Source organism: Bidens hawaiensis, unplaced genomic scaffold (genome assembly GCF_021521415.1).
Source record: "Bidens hawaiensis isolate Kalapana, Puna unplaced genomic scaffold, B.hawaiensis_p1.1 tig00029282_1, whole genome shotgun sequence".
Classification (NCBI taxonomy): Eukaryota; Viridiplantae; Streptophyta; class Magnoliopsida; order Asterales; family Asteraceae; genus Bidens; species Bidens hawaiensis.
This window is the reverse complement of record NW_027494824.1, coordinates 139,518-160,223: the sequence shown is the minus strand read 5'-3', so window position 1 is coordinate 160,223 and position 20,706 is coordinate 139,518. Positions and strand designations below refer to the sequence as shown.

The window sequence follows — 20,706 nt, the reverse complement described above, 5'->3', positions numbered from 1 at the left end:
AAAAGTTATGCGAACCGCCAATTATGATTCTGAAAATGACAAGTTCGTGAATGAACTAGGTAGTTGGTTTTATAGGTTTGGCAGTTTTCATTACTAAAAATTTACAATGATAAATATCTCAAAAAAAAAAAAACCAAAAAAAACCCACATATAAATTGTATAGGTAAATTAAAACAACTTCATTTAAACGTCTGATTTCAAGTTTAAAGAATAGCTAAACTAGCTAACCATCGAAACCATGAACTGAAGTATAGTGTGAATCGCAATGCTAAACCGACTAACTTAATTCGATTTGATATATTTGATTGTTTCAAATCTATTTTTCTTATTATACATTGCCGTCAAAATCCTGTTATTCTATTTTATAATATGATACGATTTAGTATTATTTTTTTTAGTGCATATATGAACGAAAATAGCTGTCAGCATTTAGATTCAATTGAAGTATTGTAATGCATGATGTTTGAAAGTATCATTTTTTTTTATTTTTTTTATGAATGGCAAAGCTTCTCTTACTATTTACATTATACCACCAATGCCAGGAATCGAACCCTGGACCTCTCACCCAAAAGGCCAAAGCCTTTACCATCCCACCAAAGTGGAGATGGCGTTTGAAAGTATCATTGCCGTCCTGTTGTGAGTCTACACAATTAAAAATACTATTTTCCTATTTATATAATATTTTTTAAAACTTAACTTTCAACTTAACGTGTAAACTCTGATGAATATACAACATTCCAAAGTGTGTACACAATTACAACGATGACATTTTATCTGTTGGTATCTATCTAGCATTATCGTTAGATACAATAAAATTGTTTCGAATCTATCTATCTATTATCGACGAAAATTAATTTTTTGAGGACGTTATGTGTCTTTTTAAATTGTTATCCGGATGATTTGTTTATGTGAATGTTCAATTAACATCTTTGGTCATTGTGGTACTTTTCATGGTTCATGTTAGAGACTAGCTTATCCGGAAGTTCAAGTTATAGATTATGTTAGGGTCTAGTTTTTCTTATCGATCCGGAGCTTTTTCAGCTGTTGAGTTACGTCTGTTTTTGTTTCTGATAAATATACATATATAAGTTGTAAACTTACTTGAAGTTAATGAGAAATCAAAATATTCCCTCAGTTTGTCTATGTTTACAATAATCTTGTTCCACATCCCGTTGCTCTATCTCTTATTGCCCATTTTCATCTTTGGTGTACAATGAAAGCGGGTTGGCCATGCTTCTTCTTATTCTCCATGTTATGTCCTTTGCCACATTATCTCCACCTCGGCCCAATACCATTCTTGCTCAGTTGCTCATCTATTCACGCATCATCTTTCACCTATTTCGTCTATCGACACTAATAATATTAATATTATGGAAAACCTTTAGAAAATCGATAAACTTTTAGCGACTACATAGGTTACTAATTTGCCACCAACTGTGCATTTTAGTTAATAAAATAAAAAAAAAAGAAATCTTTGGGCTTGTACATATGCGATGAAGGTAATCAAAAAAGAAACCAGGGGAGTTCTTCTTTCTTTTATCACTTAGGAGCCGTGTGAGATGAAAGTCTCATGCACGTTTTTGAATGAGAGAAAGAAGTGAGGAATCCTCTTTTCGACTCTAACTCTCCCACTCCAGTCGTTGCTTTTCTTTCTGTTACTTTGAAAGTAGCTGCTTCAGCTTCAGCTTCAGCCACTCGAATTTTTGATATTCCTTTTTATTTCTCATCAAACGAATGACATCTTATTCTGGAAATCTTAGCTATTCTTAGCAAGCCCACAAAGTTTGCATGATTTTAATAAGGGTTTTCTAGGGACACCCACCCTTTTTCAAAAAAAAAAAAACTTCCCAATATGCCCCGTATACAGGTGTCTAGATGTCTCTAGTAAGACTCTTTTAATATTTACCCCCACCCAATAAAAAAAAGGAATTAAGTTTTCATGATTTAATATTATCAAACCACTTTTAAAGGTTTCCATAGTTTTAATATTAGCACTCCAAAATAAATTGGATGTGGTTTAATGGTAGAGCACTCACTTTACAAGTGAGAGGTAGGGGGTTCAAACCTCATTATCACCAATTTATGTGGGAGATACGAGGGATGACTCTGGCTTGCCAGGGTTCGAGTCCTGATCTCACTTGGTTTTACCGGCTCCTCGCTGTCGTGCAATTTGGCGGGCCTGGGGGTCGGGTTTTATCCGGTGAATCCCTCAATAGGTGGACCGCTAGGGCTCCGTCCGTCCGGACTAGTGGCCGGCTCGGGCTACCTTTAGTCAATGGGGGCCGCGTACAGAGTACCCGGCGTTACTTAGTTGGCCGTTAAAAAAAAAGCACTCCAAAGTTTATATTTTAAAACTTTTGAAAATGCCGTTTCGATGAATTTATTTTTATTTTATCTATGATATGCCGTTATTGCATTCGCAAAAAAAGCATATAAGTTCATTGAAAACAAAGTTATGTTTGCACATAATATATTTTTTTTTGTATCATAAGCTATGACGAGTGCTAGCACGATCAGTACCATGTCAAATCAAATTGATATTGTCCAACAATATTGTTACCATGCCGATTATGACCAAAACACATCGGTACCGATATTCGTACCATCAAAACCATTAATGATATGTGTATTTTCGTTTTTAATTGATGTAAAACATGTGTCAATATCCTTTTGACATATCATGGTATTTTTCTAGGTTTTCTCTTCTTTATGATATGCCGAATGTTGATATCACATGGATACCGTAATTGGTCAAACATATACTAACCAATTTTTTTTTAATATTTTTATATAACTTTTTACTGTTGTTTTGAAGTAATAGTCATTATTACGTGTTTGAGTCTCCGGGTTTTGATATTCGGGTCTCTTGTCAAGTTCCCACCCAACGTGTCTAGGGACCTTACTAGTTTTTATTGATAATAATAAAAAAAAGAATTAACTTTAAAATGAACTTTAATATATTAATAATTTGGTGAACAGTCTCACTTATGAAGATCACTAGCGTAATCTGTTTGACCATGGTGCGATTGGTGAAGTAGTGACGTTTGTGCAACAGTTGCAGTCTTGTTTGGTCAAGTGTTGTTTTTTTAACTATTGGTGTGTGATCAATCCACTATTATCTCCAACTCCCCTTCTAGAATTAGGAATTATAAGTCTTATAAACAAATAATTATTTTTATTTAAATCTAAAATAACTTGGATATATTTTATTATTCTCTAAAAAATATTACACCATAATATTCCTAAATTTTGTTCGTTTTAATTTCGCATTTAGTATTTCTATACATTTTTTTTCTAAAAAATGGCATTCAAAATGTCTAATGCCAACATTTAAGCTCATTACAAAGTGTATCCACCAATTACAAGTTACAAAATGGTGTCTCTAAATTTTTTCTTCTTAAAGTTTAAATTTTTACCTTGTAATGAGTTTGTGGCCTTCAAATACTCTTCCCCAAATACAATTGTTCATCTAATTAACTCGATCTTATAATGGTGCGTCAGATTTACGAATATTGTTACTTTCGAGTAGGTAAATAAACGCAAATTTCCATCGCCCCTGATACACGTGAATGCAAAGCCATACTTATAACTCACATTTTTTTTAATGTATTTTACATTCTTTTAGGTTAACCCCTCGAGACCAAAGGCGGTCCAATCGAGTGAAATTAATAGAGAAATATGGCTTTAAGATCCGACCCCTTATTCAGAAAAAGTAATATGTAAAAAATCTCGGTTTATGGATTGTTGGCAATGGAGCTCTTGGTCTACAATTTGCATGTACGTATCATATATGATATAGAAATCATAGGATGAAAAAGCAAAATAAATTTCCTTTTTAAAGAACGCCTTAACTTTTATTAAGCACTTTGAGCCTCAAAACATTTGTGTCAGTCAGCGGCGAAGCTTAGTATAGAGAGCTAAGGGGCCCGCCTTTTAATTATTATTAGTGTAAATTTATTTGTTTTCGTCCGAAAATTTTGAGGCCCCCCCCCTTTCCTATGCGTTTATGAAACATTTTATGCGCACTAAGTCCCCACACGTTTTCATCCAAATTTCACCATTGGTGCTGGTCTTGACGTGGTATATATGTATATATTTATGTAAAAGAAATATGCAATACTTAGCTTAGAGTCTAAAAGTTGGTTGTCACGTAACTACTTTTGTGTAGATGAGAAGTAAATTATTGCAGATATTATACCAAATTTCTTCCAATATTTTATTTTATATTTTATATTTTATTGAATTTGTTTGTCAAACCAAATAAGAAAAATACGCGTGCGTACCCTATCCACCAAACTAGATAAAGGGACATTTGAGCAAAACCACTTCCCTTTATAAGCCTTGTGTTCTATTTACAACCACATCAAGCAACTAAAACTTCAACCATAAACACAACTGAAAGACATGGCGGAGACATGGTTCCGGCTGGCGGTGGTAGCCATGCTCATGGTGGCTTCCTCTTTTCCGGTGGAGGGTCGAATCCGTCATTACAAATTCAATGTATATGTTTATTATTACTCTTTTAGTGCCATGCATAAACAAAATGTACGTTAAAATTATGAGTTTTGATATGGTTCCAATAATGCATGCAGGTGGTGATGAAGAAGACGACACGATTGTGCGAAAGTAAGCCTATTGTGACGGTTAATGGTCGTTTCCCTGGCCCAACAATAGTGGCTAGGGAGGACGACACGGTTTTGATCAAGGTGGTTAATCATGTCAAGTATAATGTCAGCATCCATTGGTGAGATGAGTTTGATTAGTTATATTAATTTTCTATGTATGAATATGTTGAATAGTATAAAGTGTTGATCTTCCTTTTTAATAACCATAGGCATGGTGTACGACAAATAAGGACGGGTTGGGCTGATGGCCCGGCTTACATAACACAATGCCCGATTCAGCCCAAGGGGGAGTATGTTTATAACTTTACGTTAACAGGACAACGAGGAACACTTTGGTGGCACGCACACATTTTATGGCTAAGGGCCACGGTCCATGGTGCGATTGTCATTTTGCCTAAGCGCGGTGTCCCTTACCCCTACCCCAAGCCTCATAAAGAAGTTGTGGTTGTATTGGGTACATACAATTGATCACTAGCTTGTTTTAATTTGTTTCATTTTAGTTTGGTCACATATTTAAGTTATTAATTAAACAATATATTTTGTAAATTTTGTAGGAGAATGGTGGAAATCAGATACCGAAGCAGTGATCAACCAGGCAAACAATTTGGGCCAAGCCCCTAACGTTTCAGACGCTCACACCATTAATGGCCACCCCGGGCCTATCGCTAACTGTTTGGCAAATGGTAGGATTTTAAGTACTTTCAAATAGCCAATGCACGTTATGTTTTATATCTAACTGATCAAACGGGTAAAAACACAATGAATATGGCTCATCTGGTCGAATATAGCTCAAAAATGTTGTTCTTATACCAAACTGACCATTATTTTAAAAACAACCCGTTTCTACCCATACCTATTTTAGTTTAGTCAAAAACCCGTTCTGACCTAAACCAAAATGATAATTCTTTAAAACAAACCCATTTTCACTTGACTCCTCAGTCCTCACTCCTGCCCATTTTTTGATGTATCAACATAACATTGGTATCATATTTACTCCTATGTTTTCATAAAGAGTTTAAACAAATCAATCATATTTGTTAAATCAGGTGGCTTCAAAGTACCAGTTGATCAAGGAAAGACATACATGCTTAGAATCATCAATGCTGCACTAAATGAAGAGCTCTTTTTTAGGATTGCGGGGCATAAGCTCACGGTTGTTGAGGTTGATGCAACTTATGTTAAACCCTTTACCACGGACACCATTCTAATTGCACCAGGACAAACCACAAATGTTCTTGTGAACGCTACTCAAAAGGCCGGTAAATACCTAGTTGCGGTCGCACCATTTATGGATGCTCCAATTGCGGTTGATAACGTTACTGCCACCGCGTCTCTACATTATTCAGGCACTCTATCATCTACCGCCACTCAACTCGTTGCCCCGCCACCAAAAAACGCCACTCCTGTGGCTAACAATTTCATAAACTCGTTAAGAAGCTTGAATTCCAAAAAATACCCCGCAAATGTTCCGTTGACTGTTGACCATTCGTTGTTTTTCACAATTGGTCTAGGGATCAACCCATGTTCAACTTGTGTTAATGGTAGCAGGGTTGCAGCTAGTATTAATAATGTCACGTTTATTATGCCAAAAACTGCGCTTTTACAAGCACATTATTTCAATATAAGTGGTGTATTCACCGAAGACTTCCCTAGCAAACCGTTAATAACGTATAACTACACGGGCACACAACCAACGAATTTTGCAACGACAAATGGTACAAGGTTATATAGGCTTCCTTATAACGCCACCGTACAAGTTGTTTTACAAGACACAGGGATGTTAACCCCCGAGAGTCATCCACTTCATTTGCACGGGTTTAACTTTTTTGTTGTCGGAAGGGGGATTGGTAACTACAACCCTGCTACTGATCCTAAGAAATTTAATTTAGTTGACCCTGTTGAAAGAAACACCGTTGGTGTCCCGGCTGGTGGTTGGACTGCTATTAGGTTCAGAGCTGACAATCCAGGTAAACAATATTGCTTACTAATATTCTTTTAATTCTACAATCTTTCATTGTTTTATATGAAACATTTATCATTCCATTTTTTTGTTTTAAATCTTCTAGGCGTGTGGTTCATGCATTGTCATTTGGAAGTACACACAACATGGGGACTAAAAATGGCATTTGTTGTAGACAATGGTAAAGGCCCAAACGAGTCGGTTATACCACCTCCTAGTGACCTCCCAAAGTGTTAGAACAATTAATGAGCAAATTACCAAAGAGTTCTTTAGGGCAGCCAAAACAAAGTTGCTCCTGGTCTAATAAACCAAGTACAAACCAAGCCAAGTTGCTATTGGTCTTAAATACATGTATTAGTGACTTGAGATTTTAAATTTCTATCTTATATATATTGTCCTATGAAGTTGAGTGGTTGTAATTATTTGTGGATTTTCAAATACAGCTTGTAAGGCTTTAAAAATACTAATCTAAGATATCTTTGGTTGTGGATTTATTATGTGTTTAGTTTTAGTTTACGGATTCCACCTTTGTTACCTTTGGTTAAAAGTTAAAACACATGATCATGGCTCTTTAACAACTTAATTTATTCCATTCATCTATAGGATAATTAAAAACTTAACTACATATGGTGAGTGTGTGAAGTCAAAATTCTGAAATTTTTGGGTTCAAGGAGGCTTGATTAGTGTGTTCTTCTCAGATAATTTGTAATTTGATTCTTAACATTGGTTATAAGCAACCTCCTTCATCTTGGTAAGAAACCTTGATATAAACTAAAAAACTCTTTATGTTTGATTTTTAACTATCGTTTGGATATAATGATGGTACTTTTGGTGATGTTTCATGCTCACCAGAAGCTTTAGGAGTTTTAAGATTCAGTTCTTAAGCGTTGATTTGGACGTCATAACTCGTTCTTCATATTTTGTTACGCCCTTCTAAGTCCCAAACACTGAGATGTGTGAGTTTTAAAGAAAATTTGACACAAGCAAGGCTAAAATCAGACCAAATGTGATGTTACAAGGTCTGGAATGGAAGATCTCATTTAATCTAGGCAAACATCATCATCGACTTTAAGTGTCAACTGTCAAGTATATTCAAACATTGATCAGTATGAATTATGTATGATTGTATGGGTCATTCAGGTGTGAGTGGCGGACCAAGAACTTTTTTTCAGGATGGGAAGTTTGTTGTTGTCTATCAGCCACCATATTTCACTTGGAACGTAATTAGGTTAAGGGAATAACCTGAGGGCAAAGGACAACTGCACGACAGGAGGCGGAGGAACTAGGCGGTAGTCGGCAGAGACAGTGGCTCCGGGCTCCATCTATCAACTATCAAGTATTCGCGTTTGTTCGTATCTTAATTGCCGCTCTTTCTATTTTTGTATGTTTAGCTTTAAACTAACATCATAACATGAACTTATTTTGTTTAACTTCATAGAATACTAATCAGGTTTTAAAAATGTTTCAATTAAATCACTTAAGTTAAAAAAAAACGTTTCAATTAACTCAATTATCTATTTTATTTAAACTATAGGTTCTAACATTTTTTTTAATGATGAGGAAATCTTTTTTTTATATTGTTGTGGAGTGGTAACATGGATGTATCCTTTTTAATTTTTTATATAATTAACATTGTTTTTATTTTTTCAATATAACTACGTATAAATCCGGACCCCCGCATCTTTTTCTCCATTACTTTCTTGTCGCACAAAAAACCCGATGAGACTCAATTTGAAAATTTAATAACCTGGTAAACGGCAAAAGTCCTAACACATCATATTTCACTTGGAACATAATTAGGGTAAGGGAGTTACCTAGAGGCACGAAGGCACCACACTACAAGAAAAATACCATACAGGGACGAAACCTATAGGGACAAGTCGACAACACAAGTTGTGTCTATAGTTCACCATATAGGGATGATATGTTGTCTCTATATGAGTTCTTTTTAAGTTTGATAACCCTATATAGACAACACGTCATCCCTATAGATTGAAATTAACTTTTATTTATTAATTTTCTTTAATTCGGGTTAGATAAAAACAAGCCCTAAAAAATTCTTTAACTTGTGTCATCTCTACAACCTTCAACATTTAATATGTATGTGTGTGTGGTTTTCTTTAATAAATGATCAAAATAAAAAAATTCAACAATTCAAAATATTATAACTTATAGAGATGACAAGTCATCCCTACAAATTTGAGTGAAAAGAATTTACTTTCACTAGGGGTACATTTTTAACCATTCAAAAATTCAAGAGTGTTCTTTCATACCGACTTTGCTAATTCCCGGCCTTAAATCACCTGGAAAAGACATCTGATCTTTTCCTAAGGCCTTTAGTGGATGAGTTGAAAATGTTGTGGGGCGAAGGAGTTCAAATGAGCGATTCATCAACCAAAACTGTATTCAAGATGTCTTTTGTACTATTGTGGACTATCAACGATTACCTCGCTCGTAGCAGCTTGTCTGTATGGAGTGGTCAAGGGTATAAAGCATGCACTACTTGTAATGAAGATATACTCTCATGAACTGTAAAAAGTAAGATTGCTTTTGTTGGTCACATACTCTTGAGCAAGTAACATAAATGGAGGCAAGATTTGTCGTTTGATGGAAAAATAGAGACAAGAAATCCTCCTAGACGGTGACTAATGCAAAAATATTAGGACAACTAGATCGCCTCCCTGACCGTGTTTCGAGGAAACATCCTAACCATGGAGGGGTGAAAAGAAAACGTGCTTCGTCAGAGTTGAATTGGACTAAACGAAGTACCTTCTTTGAGCTAGACTATTGGTTTTCTCTCCTTTTAAAACACAAGCTTGATGTTATGCACATAGAGAAAAATGTGGTAGAGAGCTTGTTAGGTACTCTATTATAGAAAAAAAATCAAAATACACGTATAAAGCAAGAGAAGACATAGAAAAGATGGTATTTGAGAAAATTTATGGCTAACAACGAATAGAATAAACAAGTTCGACCAATCGCTTGCTCCTTACTCTTTCACAGCTGATGAACGAGAACATTTTTGTCAGTTCATTAGAGGAGTGAGATTGCCTAATGGTTTTGGATCCAACTTTAAAAATAAGGTGTTTTCAGATAGTTCAAATATAATTGGGTTAAAATCTCATGATTATCACATGCTCATGCAACGATTTCTACCAATAGCGGTTCGAGTTGCACCTTGTTTAAAAAAATATGTGCACGATCATTAGATGTGAAATATATGCATAAACAAGAAAAGAATTTGGTAAATATATTATGCAATTTGGAATTGATATATCCTCCAACATTTCTTGACATAATGGTTCATCTAGTTCTTCATTTACCTCAAGAAGCTATTCTTGGTGGTCTTGTATATATGAGATGGATGTATCCTTTCGAAAGATATATGAAAAAGCTAAAAGCATATGTCAGAAACAAAGCAAGGCCTGAAGGCTCAATAGCATAAGGTTATGTTGCAGATGAAGCATTGACCCTTTCCTCTATGTATCTTGAGGGTATCTGAACCAAATTCAACCATCCAGGTATAAATGCGGACGCTGATATTCCACAGAGGTTGTTTCATGTCTTTTCATCTCAATGTCGACCAATGTCCAAGGCGAAAATCATTGATCGCTTTGAAGTGGCTAAGGAATCATTATATTATTTTGTATTGAACAACTACCATGAAATTGAAGACTACAAATCGTAAGGTATTCTGATTTTCTTCATTTTCACTGTAGCTATTATATATGCTAAACTAGTTTAAGCTTTGTGTTCCTCGTCCAGTAAATTTAAAGCTGAATTTCCTGAACACGACATGAAAACGGAATTTTCCTCATGGTTTAGATATAAAGCAGATACTTCTGCATCTTCGTCATCATATAATATGTCTACTGACTATACCAATGAATTATTAGCATTGTCCTATGGTTCAACGAGAGCATGTTCTTACGATGTTCGCATAGTCAATGGAGTTAGGTTTGTGGTACACAGACGTGATATCCGACGCACTACTCAGAACAGTGGTGTCGTTCCAATAGGGGAAGATGATACTCTATTTTATGGTCAACTAGAACATATCATAGAGTTGAAGTATCTAAATAAATACTCGGTTGTACTCTATTTTATGGACAACGGACATTAATTGACAAACATAATATTAATTCCAAACATAAATCCAAACAACTTTACCTACAAATTTGGAATTACATCATATAATACCCAAATACCTTTAACACTTAATATATTAATATAAAGTGGATCACTATAAGAGACATCGGACATATGTAGTAATACAAAAGTGTGATTAATAACACTAGATATTCTACAATTAAATTACAATACTTGATAGATCTAAACACTTACAATACCATACGGACGTTACCAAACGAACATTACCGTGCGTAATCGGATACACGTTACCGGACGTTCACGAACACTATCGAACGGACTTGGCCCTTGTTCGTGTTCGTTCGTTAAGCTTACCGAACGAAATTTTTTGTCCATATCCGGTTCATGTATTAAATGGACGAACGTAAACGAACTTCTTGCCAAGGGGGCGGACGTCACTTACAGCCCTACTTCTGTTCACTTTTAAACAATTTGACTATTAACTAGTCAAATTGGCTTAAAGCCTTGAACAAGTTTCACTTTTTGGCAATTTAGTTTACACAATTTAACTATTAACATTAAAACATGGACACAGTTTTTTTGTTTGTACAGTTGTGGGTTAAAATATTTATATTAATTAGATGTTTGTTGGGCTTTATTATTTATATAAGATTTATATTTGTAAATTTAAAAATTTCTAGTCTGGTTTTTCTTATCTTGAAATTTCATGATGGTCAGTGTCAAAATTTATAGGGACGATCGGAATTAATTTGTTTTGGTGTGATCGATTTTGTGTTGATTCGACAACCGGTCTATAGCTTATCACCGAATGGTACCCAAAACATACTTTGCTTATGGTATAAAAGTTGGTTTTCACATAACCACTTATGTGTAGCTGCTAAGTAAAATATTACAGATATTACACCAAATCCCTTTCATTTTACTTTATATTAATTTGTTGAATTAATTAGTTTGTATAACAGATAAGTAAAAAACCGCATGCCACCCTATCCACCAAACTGGATAAAGGGACATTTGAGCAAAAACACTTCCCTTTATAAGCCTTGCGTTCTATCTGTCACAACATCATACAACTTAAACTTCTATAATTAACACAACTCGAAGACACGGCGGAGACATGGTTCCGGTTGTTGGTGGTAGCTATGCTCATGGTGGCTTCCTCTTTTCCAGTGGAGGGCCGAATCCGTCATTACAAATTCAATGTCTTGTGTTCTCTTTCTTTTGTTATTAATGTTTTAGTTCCATGCATTAGTATGCATTAGCAAAATGTACGTTAAAGTTATGAGTTTTTATATGGTTTCAATAATCCATGCAGGTGGTGATGAAGAACACAACACGATTGTGTGAAAGTAAGCCTATCGTGACGGTTAATGGTCGCTTCCCTGGCCCGACAATTGTTGCTAGGGAGGACGACACGGTATTGATCAAGGTGGTTAATCATGTCAAATATAATGTCAGCATTCATTGGTGAGATAAGTTGGATTATATGTGCAATATATATGTTGGTAGGTACAAACTAATAAAGTTTTGATTTTCCTTTTTAATAACCATAGGCATGGTGTGCGACAAATAAGGACGGGTTGGGCTGATGGCCCGGCTTACATAACACAGTGCCCGATTCAGCCTGAGGGGACGTATGTTTATAACTTTACATTAACAGGGCAACGAGGAACACTTTGGTGGCACGCACACATTTTATGGTTAAGGGCCACGGTCCATGGTGCGATTGTCATTTTGCCTAAGCACGATGTCCCTTACCCCTACCCCAAGCCTCATAAAGAAGTGGTGGTTGTATTGGGTACATACAATTGATCACCTGTTTAGTTTTATACGAGTATATTTTAATTTTTTGTTACGGATTTAATTTATGAAACTATGCAACTTTTTTGTAATATCGTAGGAGAATGGTGGAAATCAGATACCGAAGCAGTGATCAACCAGGCAAACAAATTGGGCCAAGCCCCGAACGTTTCAGATGCTCACACCATCAATGGCCATCCCGGGCCAATCGCTAACTGTTTGGGAAACGGTAACATTTTTTAGTGCTTTCAAACGGTCGATACATGTTATGTTTTATGCTTGTTCTGTCAAACGGGCTTAACAAAACAAATTAGCTTAAAATGAAATGGGTTATCTAGGTCGAATATCACACAAAGTGATGTTAGATACCCATTTTTATTAAAACGTCACAAGCTTTACCCGTACCAAATGATCATTCTTTAAAACGACCTGTTTTGACCTATGTTCATAAAGAGCTTTACAAAAAGTGTTTCGGGTTTTGGCTACCTATGTTGCCACCTCTAAGATATGCATACTTCACAAATTAACATATATGTCATTTAACTAACGAGTTTACAATCTATCATATTTGTTAAATCAGGTGGCTTCAAAGTACCAGTTGATCAAGGAAAGACATACATGCTTAGAATCATCAATGCTGCACTAAATGAAGAGCTCTTTTTTAGGATCGCGGGGCATAAGCTCACGGTTGTTGAGGTAGATGCAACCTATGTTAAACCCTTTACCACGGACACCATTCTAATTGCACCAGGACAAACCACAAATGTTCTTGTGAACGCTACTCAAAAAGCCGGTAAATACCTAGTTGCGGTCGCACCATTTATGGATGCTCCAATTGCGGTTGATAACGTTACTGCCACCGCGTCTCTACATTATTCAGGCACTCTATCATCTACCGCCACTCAACTCGTTGCCCCGCCACCAAAAAACGCCACTCCTGTGGTAAACAGTTTCATAAACTCGTTAAGAAGCTTGAATTCCAAAAAATACCCCGCCAATGTTCCGTTGACCATTGACCATTCGTTGTTTTTCACAATTGGTCTAGGGATCAATCCATGCTCAACTTGTGTCAATGGTAGTAGGGTTGCGGCTAGTATTAATAACGTCACGTTTATTATGCCAAAAACCGCGCTTTTACAAGCACATTATTTCAATATAAGCGGTGTATTCACCGATGACTTCCCTAGCAAACCGTTGATGCCATATAACTACACGGGTACACAAACAACAAATCTTGCAACTACAAACGGTACAAGGTTATACAGACTTCCTTATAACGCCACGGTACAAGTTGTTTTACAAGACACAGGGATGTTAACCCCTGAAAGTCATCCACTTCATTTGCATGGATTTAACTTTTTTGTTGTTGGAAGGGGGATCCTAAGAAATTTAATCTGGTCGACCCAGTTGAAAGAAACACTGTTGGTGTCCCATCTGGTGGGTGGACTGCTATTAGATTCAGAGCTGACAATCCAGGTAAACAATCTTGCTTGTGTTTCTAATATTCGTATGATTCTAAACCCAAATCATTCTAAGATGTCTTGTCATAAATTTTAATTATAGGTGTGTGGTTCATGCATTGTCATTTGGAGGTACATACGACATGGGGATTAAAAATGGCATTTGTTGTAGACAATGGTAAAGGCCCAAATGAGTCGGTTATCCCACCTCCTAGTGACCTCCCAAAGTGTTAGAACAGTTAATGAACAAATTATTACCAAAGAGTTCTTTTGGGCAGCCATGTTAAGACGTTAAGTTGCTCCGGGATGAATAAAAAAAAACACAAACGAAGCCTAGCTGCTATTGGACTTAATAACTAATGTATGAGATATTTTAATTTTCTTTCTCTTAATTCTATTGTTTTATCATGTGCTTTGAAATTGTGTGGTTGTAATTATTTGTGCATTTTCAAATACAGCTTGCAAGGCTTTAAAATTACTAATCTAATATGTGTTTGATTTTGATTTATGGAAATTTTTTATTTTGTTAAAAGAATTGGATGTATTTTACTGAAAAATAATAATGTTTGGCTTGTATATTTAGTAAAAAAAAGTTGGAATGTGGTTGTGGTGGCCATTGACAAATATGGTAGACTAGTAGTGGTACTGATTGTGATGGAGGTGCGAGAAAGGCGGTGGTGACGAAGACGTGGCAGCGCTGGTTGTGATGCGGTGCGGGTTAGGTGATGGGCATATGCTAAAGAAATTCCATACTGTTTTATTTAATTGAAATGATAGTAGAATTCTTAACACGGGATTTGTTGATTCAGTATAATTCTAGCATCTAATCCTTCAAATTAAGATTTAGTTAGCGTATTTGCAACAACCTAAAACCACCTGATTTTGGAAAAAGGATCTGTAATGGACCAATGGTGATTATGAACAACGAATATTCCTTCCACATAAAAAGCTCTAATGTATAAAGTGAATTAATTCAGTATGAACAATACCGGTATGCCATTTGATGAAAGAGAACACCGTCTCATCCGTTTTGATACCCAAAAAATCAGAATTGGTGGTGAATCGTTGTTGCTGTCCCAAAACATCAGCATATCTATTTCTGAAATTCGATACTAAAACCTTAAACTTGTTTTGAAAATACGTATTTTGAGAATTTTCCCAATATTTATTAATCAAATGCATGCCATATGTTAGGATATTTAACAAGAGCTTAATATGAATACAATAATCAAAGGTAAGCTTTCCAAGAAAATGGGATTCCATTACCTTAAAACATTAGCATTGATAATAGTTAAGACGTGATACAGTTTTTTTTAAATCCTTTTGTTTTTTCTTCTTTAAAAGTCGTGCCACTTTTATTAAAAAGGAAATTTCTACTAATATGTTCCTAGACTAATGTATTTGGCTAATCAAAGATTAGATCTAAGGATAACATAAAGAAGTATTATTAAAAAATTACAAAAAATATTAAATGATTTCAACTAATATATTTGATTATTGTAACAACACTAAGTTGATAAAAACAACAAAATGGAAATATGTCTTTTGTGGTACCCTCTCTTAGCTTTTGTCATATATCACAAATTTTCTACTAACACGTGATTTATATACTCTCATTATAGTAGCTAAAAATCACGTCTTGTAATAAGTTGAGGTTGAAATGCATTGTGGTATTTGAAATCGATAGAATAAAACTAAAATATTATTTGTAAATTATCTATAGCTCTTGTTAAAAGTGTGCTACTTTTCGTTTTCGTTAGAATCATGAAGTGTTATAAGAATAATTCTAAAACCACGGTTAGAGGTGGCAATAGGCAAACTCAGTTTTTTAGGAAGAGTTTCCAGGTTTTATGCCTACCTCTAACCACCGTGCATCGACTTATATCAAACCATAGGTATGTCAATATGTGACTCGTATAAGAGTGAAACAAAGCTTTGGACTCTCATTTAGAGCATTTCCGACCTCATCTCCTTATTTTAACAAAAACACCCTAATAACTCACTTCATATCATCCCCCATACCCATACCCATACCTTAACCTCTCTTATTGAAAAAGTATGAAGTTGAAAACGTATAAAGAACGGGAGGTGTGAAGTTTTTTATCATCCTGGCGTTGAGCTATTTTTCCGCAGGACCTTCCCTACAGTATCGTCACCGCGGTAGAATTTAACCACCAAGTTCGGGATGGGTTGGTGTGATTCCTCTAAACCTAGGACACCAGAATATCGAATCATGAACGAAGAAAGGTATGAGATATAATAGTCATTGTGAGGCCCCAATTCTTAGAAAACATTCACATCTCCATATTTGATGTGTCACTATTCATCCCCGTATCTATTTTTTAATATTATTTGTAAGTGAAAGGGAGTGGAAGAAAGAGAAAAAATAATCCAAAGTGAATAAAAATAAATTGTTTAATTGAATATGGAGGAGGGGCTTTGAGAGGCTTTTTAAAAAAATGAAAGACAAATGTAAGAAATTATGTCTTTTAGTTAAATTATAGAGATAAACATGAAGAATGAATTGTGAATGCTCTTACTAGGGCCCCAAATCCAAAAAGGGGGGGGGGGGGGGGGGGAATGTGTAGGTTTATATAGACTTTGGTATTGGTATTGTTGACGACATAGTTTGTAGTCTACACATATGCATACACACATAATACAGGAGTCATAGGATATTAGGATCCAAAGCTAACATTTTTTATTTTTGGAAATTAGAAGCCCCAGTTTTGTTTTCTTTGAACTCAAAAGGCTTGAGGGGCCCTAATATCATAACATGTTAGTGTCTTATTTTATTTTCTTATTTATATCTAAGACAGGTCAAGTTCAAGCTTAAGCATCAAAACTATTAACTCAACTCACAGCCCAATCAATGTTATAGAGGCGTGTTATATGAACGAACATGTGGATTTATCAACTTTAGCATGTCTATTTGTTATTTTGAATGATGATGAAAATAGGTGGACTGAGCTATGGGCCCAACCATCCTTATATATACATAGTGGTCCACATAAGACATACTCATGGTCCACATCTTAAATAGGCTTCAATAATGAAGAAAGTGTGGTGGGGTCAGGTTGGTGGTCTTTCGCCTCTTATTGTTTTTGATACAAGGACACCTGCAAATGTCCTCGTGGGGAAGGGTAATTCAGTAACTTGACACAAGTTACCGATTGAGATGTTATCCTAAATTCAATGTTCATTGGAAGATGCAAGTCACGGATTGACACGTTATCTTAAATTCAATGCTTTATTGGTTGGTGCACCTCTCAACCTTACCCCACACACAAACACTTCTACTCAATCTCTTCAAGTTGAATTGTTCGTTGTTCACTTGTTAGCAATTGTCATTCTGGTTTAATGACATGTGATCTTATAATTTTAAGTTCAAAACTTGATTAAGCCGAATTTTTCTATTATGGTGAATTTCTTTTTTGATGGGATTTCTAGATGAGTCAAACCTGAATAGTCAAAATCAATATAAACGATTCATGTCACGTCTTAAGAAGGCTTACTCGAATAATAAAACTAATTCCAAACATTGTTCAAAAAGAAAAGAAGCCGAGTTGTTCAAACTCTATCGGTTCCGGTTCAATGGGTTTTCAAAACCCATTGTTTATTTTTATAATTTAAAAAATAAAATAAAAGTGTGGATACTTAATTTTCAATCATATATCTTTTTGAAATTTGTGGTTATGTTTATACATATACAAACTAATTATACGATTTCAATGTTGCAAAAGTCGTTAGGCGGATCTTAGCCGGCCGATTAAGGAGTTGGGTGTACTCGGAGTATTCGGGGAGTACGCGGACATGGTAAATATAAAAAAAATAGTTTTTGGATATTATATATATGTCAAATATCATAAGTTTACTAATATTTATAACAAAGTAGGTAAATATCAATATAAATAAGAGAAAATATATTTTTAAATAATAAATTATTCGAAAATCGCTAATCATTAATTAAAAAAACAATTTTTGTTATTTATCAATCAATCATACCAGTTAAGTCCCACCAACAGCAAAACTATAAGTAGGGTCTGGGGAGGGTGGGATGTAGGCACACCGTACTTCTATCCAACGGGATAAAGAGGTGGCTTCCAGAGATACCCCCAGCTCTGTAATACATATGTATGATGCATTATAAAGTAAATGACATAATAATAATAATAGTACTAATAAAAACAATAATAGTAATAATAAAATAATAATAATACACATACTAAAATAAGGTGAATAGAAGCTTAAGGTGCTCATTTCTTCCTAAAAATCTTTAACTTTAATCCTACTTCTCCAAGAATTCCTATCTCCAACCATGTCCTCTGAGAGGTTTAGGTCTATCAAATCACGCCTAATCCTCTCATCCCAAGTCAATTTCGGTCGTCCTCTACCCCTCCTCCTCTCTATAGTCATGTTTTCTACGGATCTAACAGGATTCGTCGAATGTCTTCTCTTCACATGTCCAAACCATCTCAATCTCCACTCTCTTATCTTGTCTGATATGTTCGCTACCCCTAATCTCTCCCGAAACACAACATTATTTAATATTATAGAAATACGAATTATGTTTATTTTTTTAAGTAAAATCGACCCAAATTCACGAATAGATGTAATTCTGGCTGAAATTGACCATATTTGATTGATTCTTACTAACTGAGCGGAGTTAAAGAAACTCGTCTCGAAGACATGCGTTTTAACGAGTTCGTGGGGAGTACTCGGCCTTGTAAAGGATTATTAGAAAGTAGATACAAAACTTTAAGTTGGTGAGAGTGGGAATATTAGATAGCTCCTATCCTTTCATTAACAAACATAGGATTGCTCCTTAAATTGATTGAAAAATGACCCTTTTAGCTCAAATCAAACCACATATTATGTTTACTCTTTGATGTCTATGTCTATGACTTTGTCTTCATTTGGAGTGTAATATACATATACACGTATATAATAGTAAATTGCAAAAGTTAATAATTAAAAATGTTACTTTTCTTTTATGTCCGCAAAATTTACTTCTTGGAGCTAATAACTTACGTGTATTTGAAAGAGGTGGTGTCATGAGATGGAGTGTCATTGACAATATATACGTTCGAGACACATGGTTTTCCTCTCAGATTTCGGAAAATTTAGAAAGATTTGAACTTCAAACTATTGATCAATAACATTTAGCACACACCACCACACACTAGTGATCAAAGAGAGAGAACAATTTAGACCCACAAAGTCATGGTGTGCGTTATTGATTTCGTGTGTCAGCTTGATAAATACTTACCATTGACATGCTTTTTTTAGAGTAACAATTACCATTCTAGTATAGGGACTCATTCCTATAAAAAAATGTACGCTAGGAAGTGTTTGTGGGGAGTCGTTCTATGTGAACTTGGCAATAAAGAAATTGTGAACTCTACTAGTTAAAACGATCGACCAAATTCATGTGTATTTTAAGGTTGCTCAAGATCGTCAAAAGTTTAATGCTGATAAAAGTAGACAATGATTGTATGTTATATTCTAGTTAAAATATCAACCAACTTCATACGTGTCCCTAGTTACCTACAATCTCCTAAAAGGTCATATATCCAATTCAAACTTGAAATATCATATAAATACATTATTCTTTTCTCACAATTTTATTATTCTTCTTCGATCTTCAGCTAAAGGCATTCTTTAATTCTGCTTCTTCGATTTTCTTCAATTGCATCCCGGGTTAGTAGTACTAGATGTTGATGTGGTGAACACGTTTTTTTTTATCAACAACAAAATTTTCCACCTACCTTGCATTTGCAAGAATTTAAACCCACAATCTCATATTTGTGAGGGGAATGGAAAACCGTCACTTGAGCCACGATCAAGAAATATGGTTTGTACTTGTAACTTTGTAAGTTGTAACACGTTAACATGTGTTACCATTCAATTTATAACAAAAAAGCGGCCAAAGAAAAACAATCCGTTTGCAGAACGAAGAATGGTTAGACTCATTCACATTAGCAAGAAAATATCCTTCACAATATTCCTTGGAACTTTAAAAACCATCCTTCAAATTTATCATGTGAATGAAGCTGAAGCCGTAAAATGAGGCATGTGAAAGAGCTGCTTAAATTCAACAACTAGTTGAAGATATTTTAGCATTGATGCCCTTGAATGAATCAAGTACCTTCATAGTTGAATCAAATATTAGACAAAAAGAACAAAAAATTGATGTGATTTCACTTCATGAAACAAATCCCAGTAAAATCTTGCCTCCTTCAATTGAAAAAGTGTATATCATATGAAATCCATAGCTTTATAAAGCTATATATATTGCTTGTTGCTAAAGTATGAAATCAATAAAGAAGGATGAAGTGATATAGAATCTAGATAAAACAAAATAAGTAAATGGTTACATTACACTTTTACGAGCCTAAAATTATTTTTCTATGTTGGGTATAAATAGATTTAAATAAATAAAATCTCATTAGTTTTACTTTAATCAAATTAAACCAAATCTGGTTATTCTTAGTTATACGGACCATATGTAGTAGATGGAGCCTTTTTGTGAGCATTGTGTGACATGTGACGTCACGTAAGCATATGGGTTTTTTTAACTAAAATGAGTGCAGTGGATGAAGTCTCTTCAAATCATTACCATATTTTTATTTTATTATCAAAATAAACAAAAAACAAACCCACAAATCACATTCCACCATTCCTCCCCACCTTTCCCCCCCACCTGACGCTATGTAGGAAGCGCTCCCCCCTCCAAAGAGCCCCGGGGGGC

The 20,706-nt window shown here is 35.0% G+C and overlaps 1 protein-coding gene and 1 pseudogene across 2 annotated transcripts; both read left to right on the top strand.

Moving 5' to 3' along the window:
• Positions 1 to 4,347: 4,347 nt before the first annotated feature.
• Positions 4,348 to 7,077, top strand: LOC143578492 (laccase-4-like). Its single transcript, XM_077062059.1, has 6 exons — positions 4,348 to 4,500; positions 4,593 to 4,744; positions 4,835 to 5,079; positions 5,180 to 5,308; positions 5,672 to 6,592; positions 6,692 to 7,077. Exons 1-6 carry the CDS (start codon positions 4,405 to 4,407, stop codon positions 6,820 to 6,822), a joined length of 1,674 nt encoding a protein of 557 aa, XP_076918174.1. The 5' UTR covers positions 4,348 to 4,404; the 3' UTR covers positions 6,823 to 7,077.
• A 4,691-nt stretch (positions 7,078 to 11,768) lies between these two features.
• On the top strand, positions 11,769 to 14,234 carry LOC143578493 (laccase-4-like; annotated as a pseudogene). The gene is made up of 6 exons (XR_013143277.1): positions 11,769 to 11,897; positions 12,011 to 12,162; positions 12,249 to 12,493; positions 12,596 to 12,724; positions 13,076 to 13,971; positions 14,059 to 14,234. The product of XR_013143277.1 is annotated as a laccase-4-like (transcript).
• Positions 14,235 to 20,706: the final 6,472 nt, after the last annotated feature.